We start from the raw sequence: 19176 nt of genomic DNA on the forward strand, positions 1-19176 counted from the left end.
TTAAAATTATGTGTCCTGTAATCATAGACTTGTTCATTTTAACTGCCTTGAGAGATCAGAAAAAATGTTCTCTTTTTTTCTGCCCTTCTCACCCCCAATATAATAATTGCGCTACTCTTGGTGAACATGGAAATAATTCATCAACTCATTTATATTCTCTGGTATAGCTACTACATAGACAGTTCAAGGAAATAATCAGATCATCTTAGCTTTAAGTTACAAGTTCATTGGAGAGGCACCCAAACTTAAGTTGTCAGACACAAATGAAATGAGATGAAAACAAGACAAAATTGGGCCTTCTGTTGCAAATTCTTGATGAATAATATCAGAATAATTCCTGATAGTGATAAACAGCACCTGTGGCCCAGAGTCTTTTATTCTGCAGTTTCTTCCCTCCTCCCCCCACAAGACAGGGTTTCACTGAGTAGCCCTGGCTGTCTTGGAATTTGCTCTGTAGACCTGACTGACCTCAAACTCCCAGAGATCATCCGTCCCTGCCTCCTGAGTTCTGGGACTAAAGGTTGGGCCACCACCACCCAGCTATTCTGCAGATTTTTTTAAGCGCCTAATTTGAGAAGGATAAAGCTACAAGTGAAAGGTACTTGTCTTTTCCTCCATTTCTCTCCAGTTCAAACTTTTCCGTGTAAGTTTGAAAACTGTAGAACAAAACTAAGACACCAGGCAAAGGAAATAACTAGCAAGGTTCATATTTCCTAGGTAGCATCATAAACAAGAACAACATTAAAGGTAGCCAGTCTGAACTGTGAACAAAATTCATTGTCTTAAATGTATTGAATCATTCTTATTTGGGGTTGGAATGCTCACAGTTCTCATAGCCCAGGCTAGGCTAGAACTGACTATTTAGTCAGAACTTGCTGTGAACTTCCAGCTTTCTTGCCTATATCTCCCACATGCTGGGGTAACAAGCATTTTACCACATCTGGCTTTATTTTTTTTGCTTTTTGTTTTTTTGAGACAAGGTCTCACTGTGTAGCTCTGCCTGCCCTAGAACTTGCTAAATAGAGATCCACATACATGGCTCGTTCCTACCTTTTAAGAGTCACGCATGCAGGGGCTGTGGTGATGGCTCAGCACGTAAGAACACTTCCTTGTTGTGCTTGCAGAGGATCTGGGGTCCTTTTCCAGCATTCACAAGGCAGCTCAAAACCACCTGTAAGTTTAGTTAGGGGTACCCTTTTCTTGACTCAGGCACCACACAGTGTGTACGTGTGCATGGAGGCAAAACACCCATTCATGTAAAATAAAGGTGTGGGTTTTTTTGTTGTTTTTTAAAATAAATTTTACAAACAGCTACACATGATGCAGCAGCCCTTTGAGTTACTCCTGCTTAATTGCTGGTGCTTTTGTCTATTAATGGCCATGTCAAAAATTTGAGGTAAATTCAATGTGATATATAGAACTATCTTAAATAATAATCACAAACTTATATTGTCCTAAAATACCTAACTCCTTAGGTAAATTGCATAATATAAACCTTACCCTACTACGCTCTATGTAAAAATAGATGTCAACACTAGGTAGTAACAAATTCAGCATTGTTTTCAATCTGTGTTTGATTCATTTCTCTTCTAGAAATGAGTACAGTTGTTTCTCCTTGAATTATACTATGATATTTTCTCTGAAGTTATTACCTAGTTATAGATAATCTGTGAAACACAAAAATGGTTTGGAAAGTGAGGTTGGAGGTGTGCATGTAACTCAAATTTCAAGAAATGGATAAGTGATGAACTACCAGTAATACATGACAGTGGTTTTCCTTATTATCTAATTTTTTTTTTTTTTTTTTTTTTTTTTTTTTTTTTTGGTTTTTTCGAGACAGAGTTTCTCTGGGGTTTTGAAGCCTGTCCTGGAACTAGCTCTTGTAGACCCAGGCTGGTCTCGAACTCACAGAGATCCGCCTGCCTCTGCCTCCTGAGTGCTGGGATTAAAGGCGTGTACCACTACCGCCCGGCTTTATCTAAATTTATTATTTTTGGATCATTCATAGTATAATATTCTTTAAAATGTTAGGTATTTATTTTGTATCTATAAACTTTTCTACTCTTGTAGAAATAAATGTGGTAGCCTGTAGCCTATTAGGAATAGCTACAACAAGGCAGTTCCAAGCATACACATGACTCTGTCTTGAGGAAAAATAAGAATAATAAAGGAACTGGAGAATTGGCTAAGCAGGAACACTTGTGGCTAAACTTCATGACCTGAATTTGAACCCTGGAACCTATATGGTAGAAAGAGAGCAACCACTCCTTAAGACTGCAAAAGCAAGGCAGAGCAAGGCAGCTCTTAGCTGAGTGAGTTGGCACACATCCAAGCTCCTAGTATTTGGCAGGCAGAAGCAGAAGGATTGCAGCAAGTTCAAGGTCAGCCTGGTCTACACTGTGAGTCCAGGCCAGCCAGCATCATGCAGTGAGGCACATTCTGAAAAGATTTTTTAGATTTTTTTTTTTTTTTTTTTTGCTTTTTCGAGACAGGGTTTCTCTGGAGCCTGTCCTGGAACTAGCTCTGTAGACCAAGCTGACCATGAACTCTCAGAGATCCAGCTGCCTCTGCCTCCCAAGTGCTGGAATTAAAGGTATGCATAACCACTACCTGGTTCTGAAAAGTTTTTAACAAACAAAAATATTGAAAAGACAGTTCTACTTATCAGTAAAGCAAACTAATTGTGGCTGTCCATTTTTTTATTTAGGGCTTTAGCTCTCAGTTTGACATCACTATTTCAAATGCATTATAAGACAGGAAGAACATTGAGATAGTATCAAAACCCACTTCCTTTTTATGTGCAAAAATATAGAGGTCTGACAGCAAAACTGATGTAAAGTTTTAGTCGAAAATTGATAGAACTCTTGATATAAGTATACCTTTCAGCCAAGTCGAAACAGATTAGAACTTAGAAACTCAGTCCAATATTGAATTTGTTTTATTGATTTATATGTAAAGTAGAGGAAATTACTAGTTTGTAGCTTTGGTTCTTAGCTTTCAGACAGGAAACATGATCAGAGAAGAGCTTAATGGAATGTCAACTCAAGGTAAGGTGAAATAATGTCAGAAAATCTATTAGTAAGATCAACTATATCTCTTACTGTTTTGTGGTCATAGCTGAGGGAAATCTTTCTTTTCCTCAAAATGTATTGTAAATACTGTAATAGGAAATAACTTCATGGATAGTTGGGTTTTGATCGTGCCTTCTCCCTCCCTTGGAGATAGGGTCTCTTTGTATAGCTCTGGTTGTGCTGGAACTTAGATAGACCAGGCTGTCCTTGAACTGACTGATTGATCCTACTGCCACTGCCTCTCAAGGGCTGGGATTTAAGATGCTGCATGGATATAGTTCTTATCTTGTTATAAGGCAAAGTTGTGAGATTTGGTTTTGCTCTTGCTATTGTTAAGGGAAAAAAATGAGTTAGTGAAAAACTCCCTTTTATTGTAAGGGACCCCTGTTTTCTTTTAGTCTGGAATTTGGTAACTGGAGCTAGAAAATACTGTAAATCCACCAGCCCTCTATCATCTTTGTATGTGCTAAGTTACTGAATGGGAAGATTGGGTTCTTGTTTCAAATGCATCCTGGAAACAAAACTTTGACAAAAGTTTTAGGTTGAAAGATTTCTGGGAGATTTTTTTGTTGTTAGTGGCTGAGGTGAAGGTTTGGGCACAGCCTGTTTTAAAGACAACTGCACTATTAGTACTGAAGCTTTAAGGACAACCAGAAGTAAAGGAAAGCTTCTGTCTCCCAAGTGATAGAATTAAAGGCATGTGCCATCACGTCAGACTTGGTTTTTATTTATACATTTCAAATATATGTTTCAAATATCTCTAAGTTTATTCTAATGCTTTAAAAACTTAGACCGGTGGTGGTGGAGCCAGGAAAGGCTCCAAGGCTACAGAGAATCCCTGTCTCCAAAGACAAACAAAACTTAGTTTGTTGTGTGGCATATGGTGGCACGCACTTCGACATCAATGCTTAGGAGGCAGAGGCAGGTGGATCTCTCTGAGTTCAAGGACAGCTAGGGCTATAAATTGAAACCCTGTTTTGAAAAATAAAAAATATTTTGTTAAGACTGACTTGCACAATTTTGATAATCTAATCACAAAATTAACCCTTTCACCAATAAAGCAACGTTAACGGGCTCTGAGAATTAGGACGCGAGCACATGGTTTTTTTGGTCACCATTGTCAGCCTAATCCAGGTGCTTATTCATTATTCTGAAAATAAGATTTAATTCTTGACCTTGGTCCATACTTGGTTTGTATCTTTTCTCAAGCTAGATCAGTTTTATTTTGGTATGTAAATATAGGTAATGACAAAATACACAGCAGCCAGTATGTATCTTTGTATTATATACACAGAAAAATGAAATGATACAAATCTAGTTATTTAGATTTAGTTATCTTTTGAAAGAGAATTTTAGGAGTTTTGACTAGACAATAGAACTTATACTTGGTTAGAAGATAGAAGAGTTGATCAAAATCTTGTTAAACATGTAAAAACTTGCTTGCTCAATTATAGAAGAGAATATTAAGAGAGGTTTCTCAACAAATTATGTTTACTCTTTGAAGTTCTGAGACATTAGCATTGAAAAGAAGAATGTTATAAGTATCATAGATGTTGAGACTAGAACTTAGCATAATTTCAGCCCCTATTGATGGGGTCTATAATTTTCACCATGTATTTGAGGTGGCTTAGTGATAGGTTTGTGCTTTATTTTTTTGTTAGAGAAGGCATTTGCTTTACGGAAGAGCCTTCCGGGTAACATGATAGCTTTATTTTTTTAAGACAATGAAGTATAATTCTTAGATTCTTTAGTAGGGCTGTTCTGGATGTTTGCTGTTTATAACCAGTGAGAAAATGTATATTATGATTTTTTTATTTTCGAGACAGGGTTTCTCCGTAACTTTTGGTTCCTGTCCTGGAACTAGCTCTTCTAGACCAGGCTGGCCTCGAACTCGCAGAGATCCTCCTGCCTCTGCCTCCCGAGTGCTGGGATTAAAGGCGTGCGCCACCACCACCTGGCCTGAAAATATATATTATAAAATTCTTGCAAGGCTTTAGAAAAAACAGTTGACTGTTAATAGTTTAACCTTGTATTTTCATATGTTCTCTATAATATCAGTGACCAAATAAAAAAGACATAACAACACATGCTCACAGTTATATAGAGAAAATGGAACTGTCTTGCATTCTTACTGGAATTGTAATCATTTTGTAAAACAGATTGGCAGTTCCTAAAAACAATTAAGCACAGAATTACCATAAAACCCTGTAGTTCTTTCCTGGATTGAATCCAAAAAATTGGAGAGCCACAGATAAGGTGACTTACAAACTCAAATTCGGGTTTCCTAAATTCAAGGGTTTTTATTTGATAATCTTTGTCATACCATGCGTTTTGATCATTTTCTTTCCAACCCCCCAACTCTTCCCAGATCATCGTACCCTCCCTACTCACCCAGCTTCATATTCGCCCCCACCCCCAGAAAACCACAGAAGACAAAAAAGCAAAAGTCAGAGCAAACATGCAAACCCAATAAAGAAAAAGAATAAGAAAAAAACCCACAAAAAAACAAATAAGTAAAACATGGAGTTATTCAAAAGGAGGGAGAGCAGGAAAGAATGTTTAAGAAGCCGAACCAAGCTGATTGGTACACACCTATAATCTCAGGAAAATTTCTAGGAGTTAAACTACAAAGTGAAATCTAGGCTATAGTGTAAGTCTATTTCTCAAAAAATAAAGAAAGGAAGGGGCAATCCCACTTGCCATTATATACACAGACAGAATGTTATTCACAATATTGTTATTGAGTAAAAGTGAGAAATTCGCTATTTTGTGAATATAAACAGAATGTGATATATGCATGTAATGGTTAATTATTCAATCATGAAATGAAGTATTCTTATCAGAATATAAATGAACCTTCAAAAGATCTCAGTATTTGGGAAAAAAAGTCCACACACAAAAGCGTATTATTCCATCATATCAAACAGAATTTAGATAGATCCGTAGAGACAAGTAGAAGGTGAGTAGTTTGCTAGGATTGGGTGCAAAGTGGGAGTGCAGAGCAGCGGACAGCTAACAATGTGCTCTTTGGGGCAGGGTGATGAAAATTGATGGTGGTAATGGTTTCATAGCTTTGCAAATATGAATTGTACACTTTCAACAGGCTAATGAACATAATTTCTTTTACTTCTTATTTTATAATTTGTCAACATCTAATACCACATTGAGGATATATTTTCTTTCTGTTGCTCAATTGTTTACTTCTGAGCCATCTCTTACTATTTAGCTTAATTTTTTTTGTAGTAGATTATAAGTGCTTGGGTTTTTTTTTCTGTTTTATTTTAACATCAAAATGATTGTATATCAATTTCCTTCCATATACATAAACATGACATTTATGAAGATGAGGATACAAAACCAAAGTTAAATTGTATTAATAGTAGGACATTTGAGAGTAATGTAGTATGTTGTACTCTGGGCATTGTATGTTTTAGTATGTGTATTTCTTATTTTTGTATCGGAAAAATACATACTTCATGGTTTTAACCATATAATACTATTTTGCTCTAAATGCTTTCATGTCAAGTATTTTAAAAGAAGACATTAGGCCACGTGTATTCTTCAAGAGTCATCTCTAGGTTGTTCCTGGCTCAAATAGCATTTCCTTGCTCTCACATGAGTTTGTCTGAACCAATAATTTTTATCTTTCTTCTTAACTAACAAAATGTATTCATTGGACTTGTAGAAGACATGAGTTTGGTACCCAGCATCCACACTGGGCAGCTCATAGTGCTGCCATCACTAGTGGATCTGATACTCTCTTTTGACTTCCATGGGCACTGCCTTCAGATGTATGCGTGTGTGCACTCACACACACACGTACCCTTTTTCTTTTTTTCTTTTCTTTTTTTTTTTTTAAATAAATGGGGCTGGAGAGATGGTTCACTCTAGAGTACTGGCTGCTCTTCCACAGGGCCCAGGTTTGATATCTAGCACCCCCATGGCACCTCACAACTCTCTGTAACCTCATTCCAGGGGATTCCACACCCTCTTCTGTACTCTGGATACCAGGCATTGCATGCATATAAACATTAAAATGTACTCATTTTGTATACGTAGTGTATACAAAACAGATAATGACGACATAGAAAGTAAGTGGTTGTTTCCAGTAGAGAAATCTTGAAAATCCCTTTGTACAGATAAGCCTAAAACTTGTGACATGAGGTAAGGACCAACAGCATTAAACAGTGGAAGAATTTTGAAGTGGAAATGGCAGTATTGTCTTCAATATAAACTTTGTCACAACTTTCCACTACATCTGTTTTCATTATTTACCTTCAAGTTTACTTTTTAGGACTGTAGGTACTACAGAGATCCTTAGGACCTTTTTCTAGTTCTAAATTGATAACATGATTTATACATGACTTCCTGCTTCTTTAATCACTTCTAATATATTACAATGAGAAGTAATATATACTAATACTCACCCCTTCCCCATCCTATCATCCTACACTAGAACTTTCTGAGGAAATAAAGTGAAAAGGGAGACTGTTTGCAGGACAACTCCAAAGAGAAGAACCTTCCCTAAAGTGTTTGATCACAGTTCTTAACAGGTAGCAACATATGATCTGGGGAAGGAGTGGTGCTTGATATAAACTCTTGATAACACAATTTTTCCTTGTCAATTTTCCTCTAGTATCATCTAGACTGTCACAGCCATCCTCTCCCCAGTCGGGCTGCCCATCACCCACCATTCCAGCAAGTAAAGTCATTTCTCCATCACAGAAGCACAGCAAGAAGGCATTAAAGCAGGTAATTGTCAAGTCTGTCTTTATCAAAAAAATAATCTCTCCAGTTAAGAATAGTTATGAAAGCCAGGCGGTGGTGTTTTGTGCTTTGTAATCTCAACATTCAAGAGGCAGAGGTTAGCCCAGTCTACAGAATGACAGCTTCACAGAGAGATCCTGTCTTGGTAAAATGAGCCACGTGGTGGTTCATACCTTTAGTTCCGTTGTATAATGAACAATGATGTATCAAGATCTTGTTTCAATAAAACACTGCATCAACTCTTCTGTTAATTTTTCTCAAAACTTATTAAAAACATTTAGATTCATTTCTTTACACGGTAAATGTCAACAATCTGCTGATTTGCTGCTAGTAATTTTTATGCTCTATGTTTATCACCCATTGTGTGTAGGGTTTTGGTAAATCCTTTTAAAGATGTTTTTGAAGACTCAGATTTTTTTCCTAGTTAAAGTGCATGTCCTGAATCATGAATAGGTGTTTAAATTTTCAGGGCTTTAGCCGGGCGGTGGTGGCGCACGCCTTTAATCCCAGCACTCGGGAGGCAGAGGCAGGTGGATCTCTGTGAGTTCGAGACCAGCCTGGTCTACAAGAGCTAGTTCCAGGACAGGCTCCAAAACCACAGAGAAACCCTGTCTCGAAAAACCCAAATAAATAAATAAATAAGTAAGTAAGTAAGTAAGTAAGTAAGTAAATTTATTTTCAGGGCTTTTCTTATGTGTAGTCTGGTCATTGTTACAGGGGACTGGGGATGAAACTTGTAGCATTACACAGTAAGTAAATGTTCTCACACTGAGCCACATTCCCAATCCTCAGGTTGGTTGGATCTTATAATGATTCGGTAGATTTTTTACTATTAAGCTAATATATAGAATCATTGTTAGCTTTCTTAATATTATAGTAATTGGAAGTATGGAATATGAAATATATATATGTTTCAAAATCAGGCGTGATGTAACACACCTTTAGTCCCAGCCCTACTTTTGAGGCAAAAGCAGGCAGATGTCTATGAGTTCGAGGACAGCCTGGACTACAAAGTGAGTTCCAGGACAGCCAGGGCTACTACCCAGCAAAACTCTGTCTTGATTAAACCAAGAAACAAATATTTTGTAGCACACATCTGTAATCCTATCATATTGCCTATCACATTGGAGGCCAAGGTAGGGAGAGAAGCATTTGAAATCAATATGGGCTATAAAGTAGCAACAGGCACCTATCTATCTATCTATCTATCTATCTATCTATCTATCTATCTATCTATCTATCTATCTATCTATCTATCTTTGGTTTTCTAGTGCATTTTGAAATGAGGAAATTTCACCCATCATTAACATAAACTGTGTAGTTGTAGATTTTATTCTAGATTTGGGGAGAAAGTTGTAGACATCTTTCCTCCCTAGGTTGGAAAAATATTGAAGAATTATATTCCTTGCATTATACTGTGCTTTGTTGTCTAATAAAATAGACTTGGTTTTTCTATTTTTGAATCAATTTTGGAGATTTTTGTTAGAAAATAGACCATTTCTGGGCTAGTGGGGTTGCTCAGTGGGTAAAGGCACTTACTCCTAAACTTGAAAATCTGAGTTCACATTCCTAGAACCCACATGGTGGAAAAGAAAGCTACCTCCCTGGAGTGGTTCCTGACCTCAATTTCTGTGCCCTCCCACCCCCAACTCTATAATTAATTAATTAATGTCTGTGTTATAAAAAGGAGTAAAATTTTCTTTTTACTTGATTATTGCATGTACTCTGTAAAGTTATCCTTTGTTTTTGTTTATCCTTGTTCATTTATTTCTTCCCAATATTGCCAGTTAGGTTTTTTTTTTTTTTTGAAATTTTCAGAGAACTGACTTTGGATTGCTTTTGTTTTGAGATAACACCTCGCTGTATTGGTTGGATTGGCTCAATATGTTCTCCATCCACCTTTGTTCTCTCTCTCTTTTTTTTCTGAAATGCTTTGTTTGGCAGCATAGCCACATACTCCTAGTACTCAGGAAGCTCAGGCAGGAAGATCCTAATTTCAAAGCACCCTGGGTTATAGAGCAAGGTACTGCCTAGCAGCTCCCTCCAAGAAGCAGCGAGTGATCAATAAATACAAACTGACAAGTAACTAGGAAAACTTTGAATAACACCATTTTTTATTCTCATGACTTGGTATGAGTAAGAAATTTTATTATAATCAGAAAATGACAAGTATGGTGAAAATTATTGCTTATATATTGATATACTATAGTAAAAACCATTTAATCATTAAGTATGAATGATTGAATGAAGGACCTCGTGAATGGTAGGCAAGTACTCTGCCACTGAGCTATATCCCCAGCCACTATAACCTTAGTGAAAAAAATTTTACACTATCTATTAAATTTTAAATGTACATGCTCTGAGAACATTCAATTAAACATTTTAACTCATGTTAAAGAAAGATACACAGAAAAATATTTGTATAAAAGTTTGTAATAGTAAAAACCAGGCCTAACTTATATATTATCTGTTATGTGTAGATACTGCACATATTTGTTCACATCTGTCTAAGATAAATCAGTTAGGTGGTTGTATAAACATTTTTGTTTATAAGATGGACAGTTGTAGAGGATTAGAAGCTTATGCTGTAAAAGGTTGTTCTATGCAGTTAAGAGATGAAGAAATCACCAAAAGGATGCTACTCTAACAGAAGACACAATTTCAGTTCCCAGTGCCTATAATGGGCTGACGATTGCTTATCCTTTTTTAGCTCAGGGATTCATAGTCCTCCGCTGATCCTAACAGGTGGTGTAGTCAGGGCACAAACACATCCCTTACCTAGAACTAATATAAAAATAAAGGGTTTGAAAAGCCGGGCGGTGGTGGCGCACGCCTTTAATCCCAGCACTCAGGAGGCAGAGGCAGGCGGATCTCTGTGAGTTCGAGACCAGCCTGGTCTACAAGAGCTAGTTCCAGGACAGGCTCCAAAAACCACAGAGAAACCCTGTCTCGAAAAACAAAAAACAAAACAAAAAAAATAAAAATAAAATAAAGGGTTTGGAGATAATGGCTCATTGATTAAGAATGTTTTCTCCTCTAATCGAAGACCTGGGTTTGGTTTTCAGAACCTGCATCAGGTTACTTAAAGTTTAGCTTCAATTCCAGTGGTCTGATTCATTTTCACCTCTGCAGAGACATGCACAAACATGTCACATACTTAGATACATGCATAAAATTAAGTAATTCATTCTTAAAATGTTTTAGGGTCTGGAGAGATGGCTCAAGGGTTAAGAGCTCTGGCAGATCTTCCAAAGGACCTGGTTTGTTTGCTCACTGGTTATCATCCCATAACTGTCTATAACTTCAGTCCCAGGGAATCCAGTGACCTCTGCTGGCCCCGTTGGGCACTGCATGCACACAGTATACAGACATGGAGGCAAAACACACATGCACATAAAAATAAATAAAATCTTTTAAAAGAAGGACCCCTGATAGAGGCTGCACAGTTGGCACAGTAGGTCAGGTACTCCATGTAAAAGTTATACATGGCATTTTTTGCCTGTAATCACCTGACTAGGGATGCAGAATTGGTAATTCTGTGAATTGTAGGCCATTTAGTCTAGATGGATCAGTGCAGTGATCTCTGGGGCTAGTGAGAGAACATGCCTTGAAAATTGAAGGACTCTGTTAGAAAAGACATTGATGTTGACTTTTGTTCTCCACGAATACACATATATAAATACGAAAGACCATTGCTGAATGGTTAACCCGTTGGCCCCAGATTTTCTTTGAACCATACTACCAGAGTATCTGGAAGCCTGGTCAGTAAACAGGTTGTTTTTTATGAATGATTAGAACTCACAATTTGAAATTTTTTGAGACTGAGTGTTATTATATCGTGCTGACTGCTCTGAAACTCACAGAGATTCTCCTGCCTCTGCCTCTGCCTCCCGAGAACTATGATTTAGGGTGTATGCCGTAATTCCTGGCTCAGAATCCATAAACATTTTAAATTATGTGAAATTTAAAGTATTTAAAAGTTCTTTTATTACAAGTTGTTTGCAGGACCAGGACCAATGACCACACACACGGTTGTGATCTGCCATAGTGACGTTGGGAATTGAACGTGCCTTCTCTGCAAGAGCAAGAAGTGTCCTTACCTGCTGAGCCATCTCTCCAGCCCTTTTTATCCGTGTGTGTGTGTGTGTGTGTGTGTGTGTGTGTGGTGATCACGTGTATGTATATATGTCTCCATATCTGTTGTTGCATGGATGTTGATGCACATTCATGTCTCCACACTTTATGTACATAAGCACAGATGTGGGTGCATGTTTATGTCTCTACACTATACCCGTGAGTATGGCTGTATACTTGTCTCCATGTCTATGGGCACACGAATGTGGGTGCATGTTCATGTCTCCACAGTTTATATCCAATTTGTAAGATTTGGAAGAGGGAATTTTTGTTAGTGAATTCTTTTCGTTTTGTGTGAGTGTGCCTTAGCACGTGGTGGTTGGAGAACAACTTTTGGGAGCCACTTTTCTTCTACTCTGGGTCCTAGGGATCCAGCTCTGATATCCGGGTTTGGAGATTGGTGCTTTTACCCGTTGAGCCATCTCACAGGCCTCCTTTCTTTTTTTAATGGTCATTCTAAATAATATCATGCTACCTCTATTAAAAAAAGAAAAATGACCTACAATGTCCAGAAGCAACTAACTGTTGTTATCAGAACCTACGTTACAGTGTCCTTTCCACTCTTTATTTCATTGTTGTAAGTAACTAAGACATTATCATTTAGGCAAGTCTCTTTGCTCTTATTCAGGGTAATTTAAATACTTATTAAAATGTAAGGTCTGTGAGTCATAAATAATACAAATAATTGCCTTTTTCATACAATTAGTGGAAATTAAGCTTACTGGTACATGACTTAGAATTCTGTTTTGAGAAATTATGAAAGTGTGTAATTCTCTAATTAGAAGATTGTAATTTCCTTGCCTTACTGCTGATTTTTAAGTTCTGAAAAAAAATTAATGATTTTTTTTTCTTACAGCTACATATAATGGAATAATCTTGGCCTCCCCCCAAAGTACCCAAATTCTGTAGGTCACTTAGTCCTTGTGTCGGTTTTGTTAAATTTAGGGTTTTGTTTGTATTGAATAGATGTCAGACTAAGTTCTCGCCATAACTGATGTCACTCACTTTTACTGTAAACCGGTTTGCCTATTTCTTACTGCCAGTTTTTCTTTATAGGCCCTGAAGCAGCAACAACAGAAGAAGCAGCAGCAGCAGCAATGCAGGTCAAGCATGTCCATCTCCAATCAACACCTCTCTCTCAAGACTGTCAAAGCAGCCAGTGACTCTCTACCTGCCAAACCCAGTAGGCAGTTTGACTAATCTTCCCTCCCCAGTGGAATTTTCTTTCTCCCACCTTACTTACTGTCTATTTTTAAATTGTTCTTTTCCTAGCATTATCTTTCTGCTGCCACAAAACTGATATAGATCCTAGGATAAGGTGGTGTGCAAACCTTCCATCCCAGCAATGGGAGGCAGAGGCAAGGACAGCCAAGGCTATACAGAGAAACTTGGTCCTTAGACAAATGTATGCAACAAGTAATTATTTTGACTTAGCCTTCCATGCAGCCTCAAAGTGAACTTGTTACATTTTAAATACTCTCATTTAAAATATGAAGATGGGGCTGGAGAAATGGCTCAGTCAGTAAGAATGTGTACTGATCTGATTTCATCTTCTGGTGTCTGAGGACACTGAGCATTCTGGTGGGGCAATAACATACATGCAAGCAAAACACTCATACACATAAAATCAAAAAAAAAATTTTAAACATAAAAGTTAAAAATTAAGTATGTAGGCTTTCTAAAAATAAAGACTTTAATTTCTGTTGACTATGTTTACATAAACTTGGTATTGTTGCTTTTGTTTTTAACTTTGTTTTGCCACAGACTTTGTTTTGCATTATATAATTCACCTGAATACCATAAGCTGATTCTAGCGACTGCCCTAAAAGTCAGTGGTCTGAGTCTTGGAGATATTTTCGTTTTTGTTAGAAAAGCATTTGTGTCTAGAGATAAATAATGTGAGAGAAGATGTGATGGATTTTATTTGTAAAGCATTCAAGAGGCCTACATTTCTTCATTTATTACCATGGAATAATGGTCTGAATGTTTTTATTTTATCTTATTTATTATTAAGTTTATTGTTATCTGGGGAGCAACTGCATGTGGAAGTCTGGGACTGACTTGAAGGAGTCACTTTTCTTCTACATGTGATAAGTCAGGCTGTCAGGGTTGGTACAGCTGTCTTGCTAGCCCCTTGGTGGACTTTGTTTATGAATCCCAGTGTTACCCATCTTCAATATTTTTTTCTCCTAGCCCTATGGGAAGGAAAGCAATCTGATGGACAGTCAAGCAGTCCCCAGAACTCAAACTCCAGCTTTTCTTCCTCAGTGAAAGTGGACAGTTCTCTTCTAGGCTTGGGGAAGAAGTCTTTCCAAAGGTCTGACAGACTCCACACAAGTAAGTTAGTTTACAAAGACTACGTTTTCAGTGCAGCGATGTGTTCACAGTATGCTTAAAATTCATCAACTACTTGCTTGAGTTTAATGTAAATTTTTAATTTTATTTTAAAAAGTCAGGCATAATTTCTGTTTTTTTCTCTGTGTTATTTTCTTGTTGTTATTGTTGTTGTTTTGAGACAGGGTTTTTCTGTGTAGTAGTCCTAGCTGTCCTGGAACTAGCTCTTGTAGACCAGGCTGGCCTCAACCTCACAGAGATCTGCCTGTGAGAAAGTTAATAGAGATAAATGCTCAGAATAGTAACCCTTCATAAGTTTGCAACTGCTGTTACTGTGGTAATTGTTACTATTGGCATTATTTGAAATACACAGAGAAGTTCTCTTCTAGGCTTAACACTATTGAAGTCCTGCTTGTTCAGTGAATTCTGAATATATTGAGTCAAGGTTATTAATCTAAAATAATGAACCCTCTGGTCGAAGTGATTGAAATGATGGTTTAGGAGTTGAGAGCCTGTACTGCTTTTTCAGAGTTTGGCTCCCAACTCATCTCACTACTTTCAAAGTACTCCAGCTCTCAGGGACCTAATTCCCTCCTCTGGCTTCTCCTGTACTCATGCACACACAAACACATGCATACACATAATTTAAATGTTGTTAAATTAAAAATAATGCTTGTTTTTGTTTTTTTGGGGGGGGGGGGGTTTCGAGACAGGGTTTCTCTGTGACAAAGTTTCTCTATGTATCCTTGGCTGTCCTGGAACTGCTCTGAATACCAGGTTGGCCTCAAACTCAGAGATCCACCTGCCTGCCTCCTGAGTTCTGGGATTAAAGATGTGTGTCACCACCATGCAGCAGTGCATCCTTTTAAATGTTTGGTTTGTGTGAGCTTGGTTAATGATTGCACAAAATATCCTAAAATCTGCTCTCTGTGAGGACTTGTCCCGTTGTGGCAGTTGACCTCACACAAACACATGATTTGTGTGTAAGAGAAGTGTCTTAGCCTAGCTTTGAGCTTGTGATACTCCTCCCTTGGCATTCTAGATGTTGGGATTATAGACATGAACCACTCTGCGCTGGCCTTTAGGTATTTAAAGGTATTTTGTGTTAAATGTTTTCTTGTTTAAGTTGATCTTTTGGCCACTTAGAGTTCAGCCTGAATTATATACTAGGCCTGCCGTGTATGTATATAGCAAGATCCTAGCCACAAAAGTAAAATAAGATCTTCCTGATGAATTCCTCATTATTATTTACTTTATCAATCACTGATAAGTGTTTTGTTTGGTTAGATTTTGCCTGGTATGCCTATTTATTTGTGTGCCCTTGTGCTTGTATATTTCTCTGTAAACAGTATTTAATTGGCTGGTATTTTTAATTCTTTGTGATAGTCTCTGATCTTACTATGTTTTGCTTTTGCCAATCTAATGTACTAGAACTTGTATTTTATTTTGCGCAGAACAAATGGAGCAGCACTGCTCCTGATCAGGTCCAAGTGCGGAACAGTTGTCTCAGGATATTTGTACACTGCTCAGAATTGTATCCTTAGACACAGATCGCCTGGCGCTTGCACTGGATTTTTGAAAATGCAAGGTTTCTTTTTTTTTTTTTTTTTGGATTTTTTGAGACAGGGTTTCTCTGTAGCTTTTGGTTCCTGTCCTGGAACTAACTCTTGTAGACCAGGCTGGCCTCGAACTCACAGAGATCCGAGTGCTGGGATTAAAGGCGTGCGCCACCACCGCCCGGCCGAAAATGCAAGATTTCTGAATGATAAATTAACTCCCCCAATTTTTTCTTTCTTTAATTTTTGCAGACAGGTTTTCATGTAAAAGGCTAGGTATTTAGCCACCTTGGCATTGATTAGTTTTGGATGTCTAAGCTCTGTTACATATGGGTTCCCATGGCTTCACTCTACAAAACATACTTACAACATGAAGATACATCTACAAGAAATCTACATTTCAAGGGTTTTACAAATCAGTCTTGTATCTGTCCCCTGAACTGACTCTCACAGATCTCCGTCCCCTTGTTATTTCATTTGCCCAGCTTAACAAAATGTCATGACTGGGCAAGAGGATATCCTGTAGGATATCATGTACAATTACTCACATCTTCAAACCATGAAGGAATTCTGATTTTTAGCTTTTCGAGTTCCTTTATTTGTTGTCCCCAAAACAGTATCCTCCGCTCTCACAAAGTTGCTTGAATTTCCCATACTTGAACTAATTTTTTAATTCAGTATATATTTCTGAACACTTCCCATATTATGGGCTTCTTCACACAATCTCGATGCCTGTTTCTCTGCATGGTCCACAGGCCACCCTTGAACATGTTTTATGAGATTGTCGTTGAAGTGTGCCGCTAGTGTAGGTGTTAATGAACACGCAGGCCGAAAAGATGTATCCTGTGGTACAACTGTTGCATTTGATACATTACCACTGGAAGTATGATTTGGACCAGGTGATGGGCTTATCTGGCTGCTTAAGCGCTGAAGACTTCGAGGAGAGACAGACTCACCACCCTGCTGCTGGTCAGCAGTTACAGGCTGCTGTGTGGCTGGCTGTGACACCAGTTAAGCAAGGAGTACTAACCTTTGGCTGTGATGAAACAGGTAGAATACTATTCAGAGGTTTGATAGGAACTGTGTTAGTCTGAGGTGTGCTTATTCTTGGAGACACATAGGATCTTGGGGATGAAGCAACGGACGTTAGAGACCATGGAGCCTGATTAGATGGTGGGCTTGTGTAGAGAGCTGGGCTGCTTGAGAAATCAGAGAGGTGATGTTGAAGGCAGATGGTCCAGCAGTAAGAAACTTGTGGATGACAGACTGCAGGAAAGCTGCTGTAAGAACTTCATTTATTTTGGATATATCCACATTAGTATTATTAAACTGTAGGTAGCATGGCTTGTAAAGCAGGAAGCAACTGTCTAAGAAGATTTGAGTCCTGAAGTAAAGGAGGTATTGGTGATTATGGAACAGGAGAAACAGGTACCTTTGAAACAGATGTTGGGAGGTGCAGATGTGGGGTTCGGGCCAGAGGCTGAAGATGTGGAAGGAGTTGTGCAAGAATGTGATACTGATTTGTCTCCTGGAGCAGATTCTTTTCTTTCTGTTTTCTGTGCAGGGACAGACGCTGTGGGTGTGGCAGTTTTGATAGAGTAGATGCTCCATTAGCATCAAATGATTTCTTTGGCTGGTGATCAGACTAAAGTGCAAATGGACTAGAAGGAGGAACAGTGCTTGGGGTAGTGGTTGGATGAACCACTGGTGTAGAGCTACTGTGAGTCTCTGCTCTTGGCAGTCTGTCGTCTTTGTCATTGTGTCTGCTTGTTTGAGACAAAATATTCTGTGGGAGCAAACTGCTGGCATGGCTGGAATGCTTGTCTTCCATCCCACTGGTGAACCCACTGGTGGCTGTTGCTTGCATCACCTATTCTGTAATCCCTATCTTTTGGGAAACAATTAACTGCCAACTTAATTGCTTCTTTTTGTCTCTGTTCTCTTTCAAGCCACAATTTTGGTTTTTCCCACTGTGATACTTCTGTGCGGCAATTGTAGCAATATTTTTTTTTTCCAAAAGAGCTAATGTGCTCAGACTGGTCATCTGCAGAATCATAAGGTGCATCTGAAGTTTTGCTTGGATTATTGCTTGAATTAGAAAAATGTGAATTTGAACTATGTAGAGCACTGTGGTTGTGTGAATTTTCTTGTGGCAAGAAACTGGTCCCACCTTCCCTTTCTCTAACTCTTTGAGTATGCACATTTTTGGCCTTGCTGTGACCTGTGATGTCACTGTATTTATTTTCAGGACTATCAGATCTTCGCAACATTTTATTCGGTGGTGAATGATCTGCCATGTCTCGCATCTTTTCATGTCTGTGATCACCACTACTGGGGTGACTCTTTGCCGAATACTTAAAGAGCATGGAAAGGCTGAGAGTCACCCCCCTCCAGTTGTGACAGCCATCACTGAGTCTCGCTGTTTCCTCGAATACATTACCATCAATGCCCGGCTCTGTGTGTGTGTGTGTGTGTGTGTGTGTGTGTCTGTCTGTCTGTCTGTCTGTCTGTCTGTCATCAGGACTCAGCGCACCTCCCACCTCCTGTTACAGGACATCTCCCAGGGCAGCCTGGGGCAGCTGCACCAACTGCAGCGCTAGCTGGAGGGAGGGGGGCAAGAGGCTGTGTTCTGGTCCCCAGCAGAGAGCTAGCACTTCCAGCACCTTCTGCCCTCTCCCCCACCACACATATTTTTTTTTAAGAGCTGAGTAATACTCCATTGTATAATGTCTCACGTTTTCTTTATCCATTCTATTGAGGGACATCTAGATGTTTTCCAATTTATTGCTACTTTGAATAGAGTTATCATGAGCATGGTCGAGCAAGCATCTCTGTGGTAGGATAGAGCATCCTTTGGGTACATGCCTAAAGAATGATACAGTTAGATCTGAGTTAGGTTGATTTCCAACTTTCTGAGGAGCCACCACCCTGATTTCCACAGTGGCTATATAAGTGCTCTCCCACCAGCAATGGATGAATGTTTTCCTAATTCCACATCCTCACCTGAGAATTGTCACTTGTTGTATTATTGTTCTTAACCATTCTGACAGGTGTAAGGTGGAATCCCAAAGTAGTTTTGGTTTTCATTTCCTTGATGGCTAAGGATATTGAACGTTTAAATGTTTCTCAGCCTCTTGTGTTTATTGAGAATTTTCTGTTTAGATTTTGTCTTAGGGTTTTTATTGCTGCGAAGAGACACCACGACCACAGCAAAAGGAAATATTTAATCGGGCAGCTTGCTTACAATTTCAAAGGTTCAGTTTAGTATCATTACAACAGGGAGCATGGCAGCGTGCAGGTAGGTGTGGTGCTGG

The 19176-nt window shown here is 38.5% G+C and overlaps 1 protein-coding gene and 1 pseudogene across 1 annotated transcript in view; one reads left to right on the plus strand and one right to left on the minus strand.

Annotated features, from left to right (window-relative positions):
• Window positions 1–19176, plus strand: part of Asxl2 (ASXL transcriptional regulator 2) — an 82033-nt gene that overhangs the window by 42221 nt on the left and 20636 nt on the right. The window contains exons 6-8 of the mRNA XM_057770508.1: window positions 7708–7823; window positions 13029–13155; window positions 14166–14309. Of these exons, the coding sequence (XP_057626491.1) occupies window positions 7708–7823; window positions 13029–13155; window positions 14166–14309 (387 nt within the window). The remainder of the gene's footprint in view (window positions 1–7707; window positions 7824–13028; window positions 13156–14165; window positions 14310–19176) is intronic.
• LOC130874920 (WW domain-containing adapter protein with coiled-coil-like) lies at window positions 16415–18305 on the minus strand (annotated as a pseudogene).

Source organism: Chionomys nivalis, chromosome 1, assembly GCF_950005125.1.
Source record: "Chionomys nivalis chromosome 1, mChiNiv1.1, whole genome shotgun sequence".
Classification (NCBI taxonomy): domain Eukaryota; kingdom Metazoa; phylum Chordata; class Mammalia; order Rodentia; family Cricetidae; genus Chionomys; species Chionomys nivalis.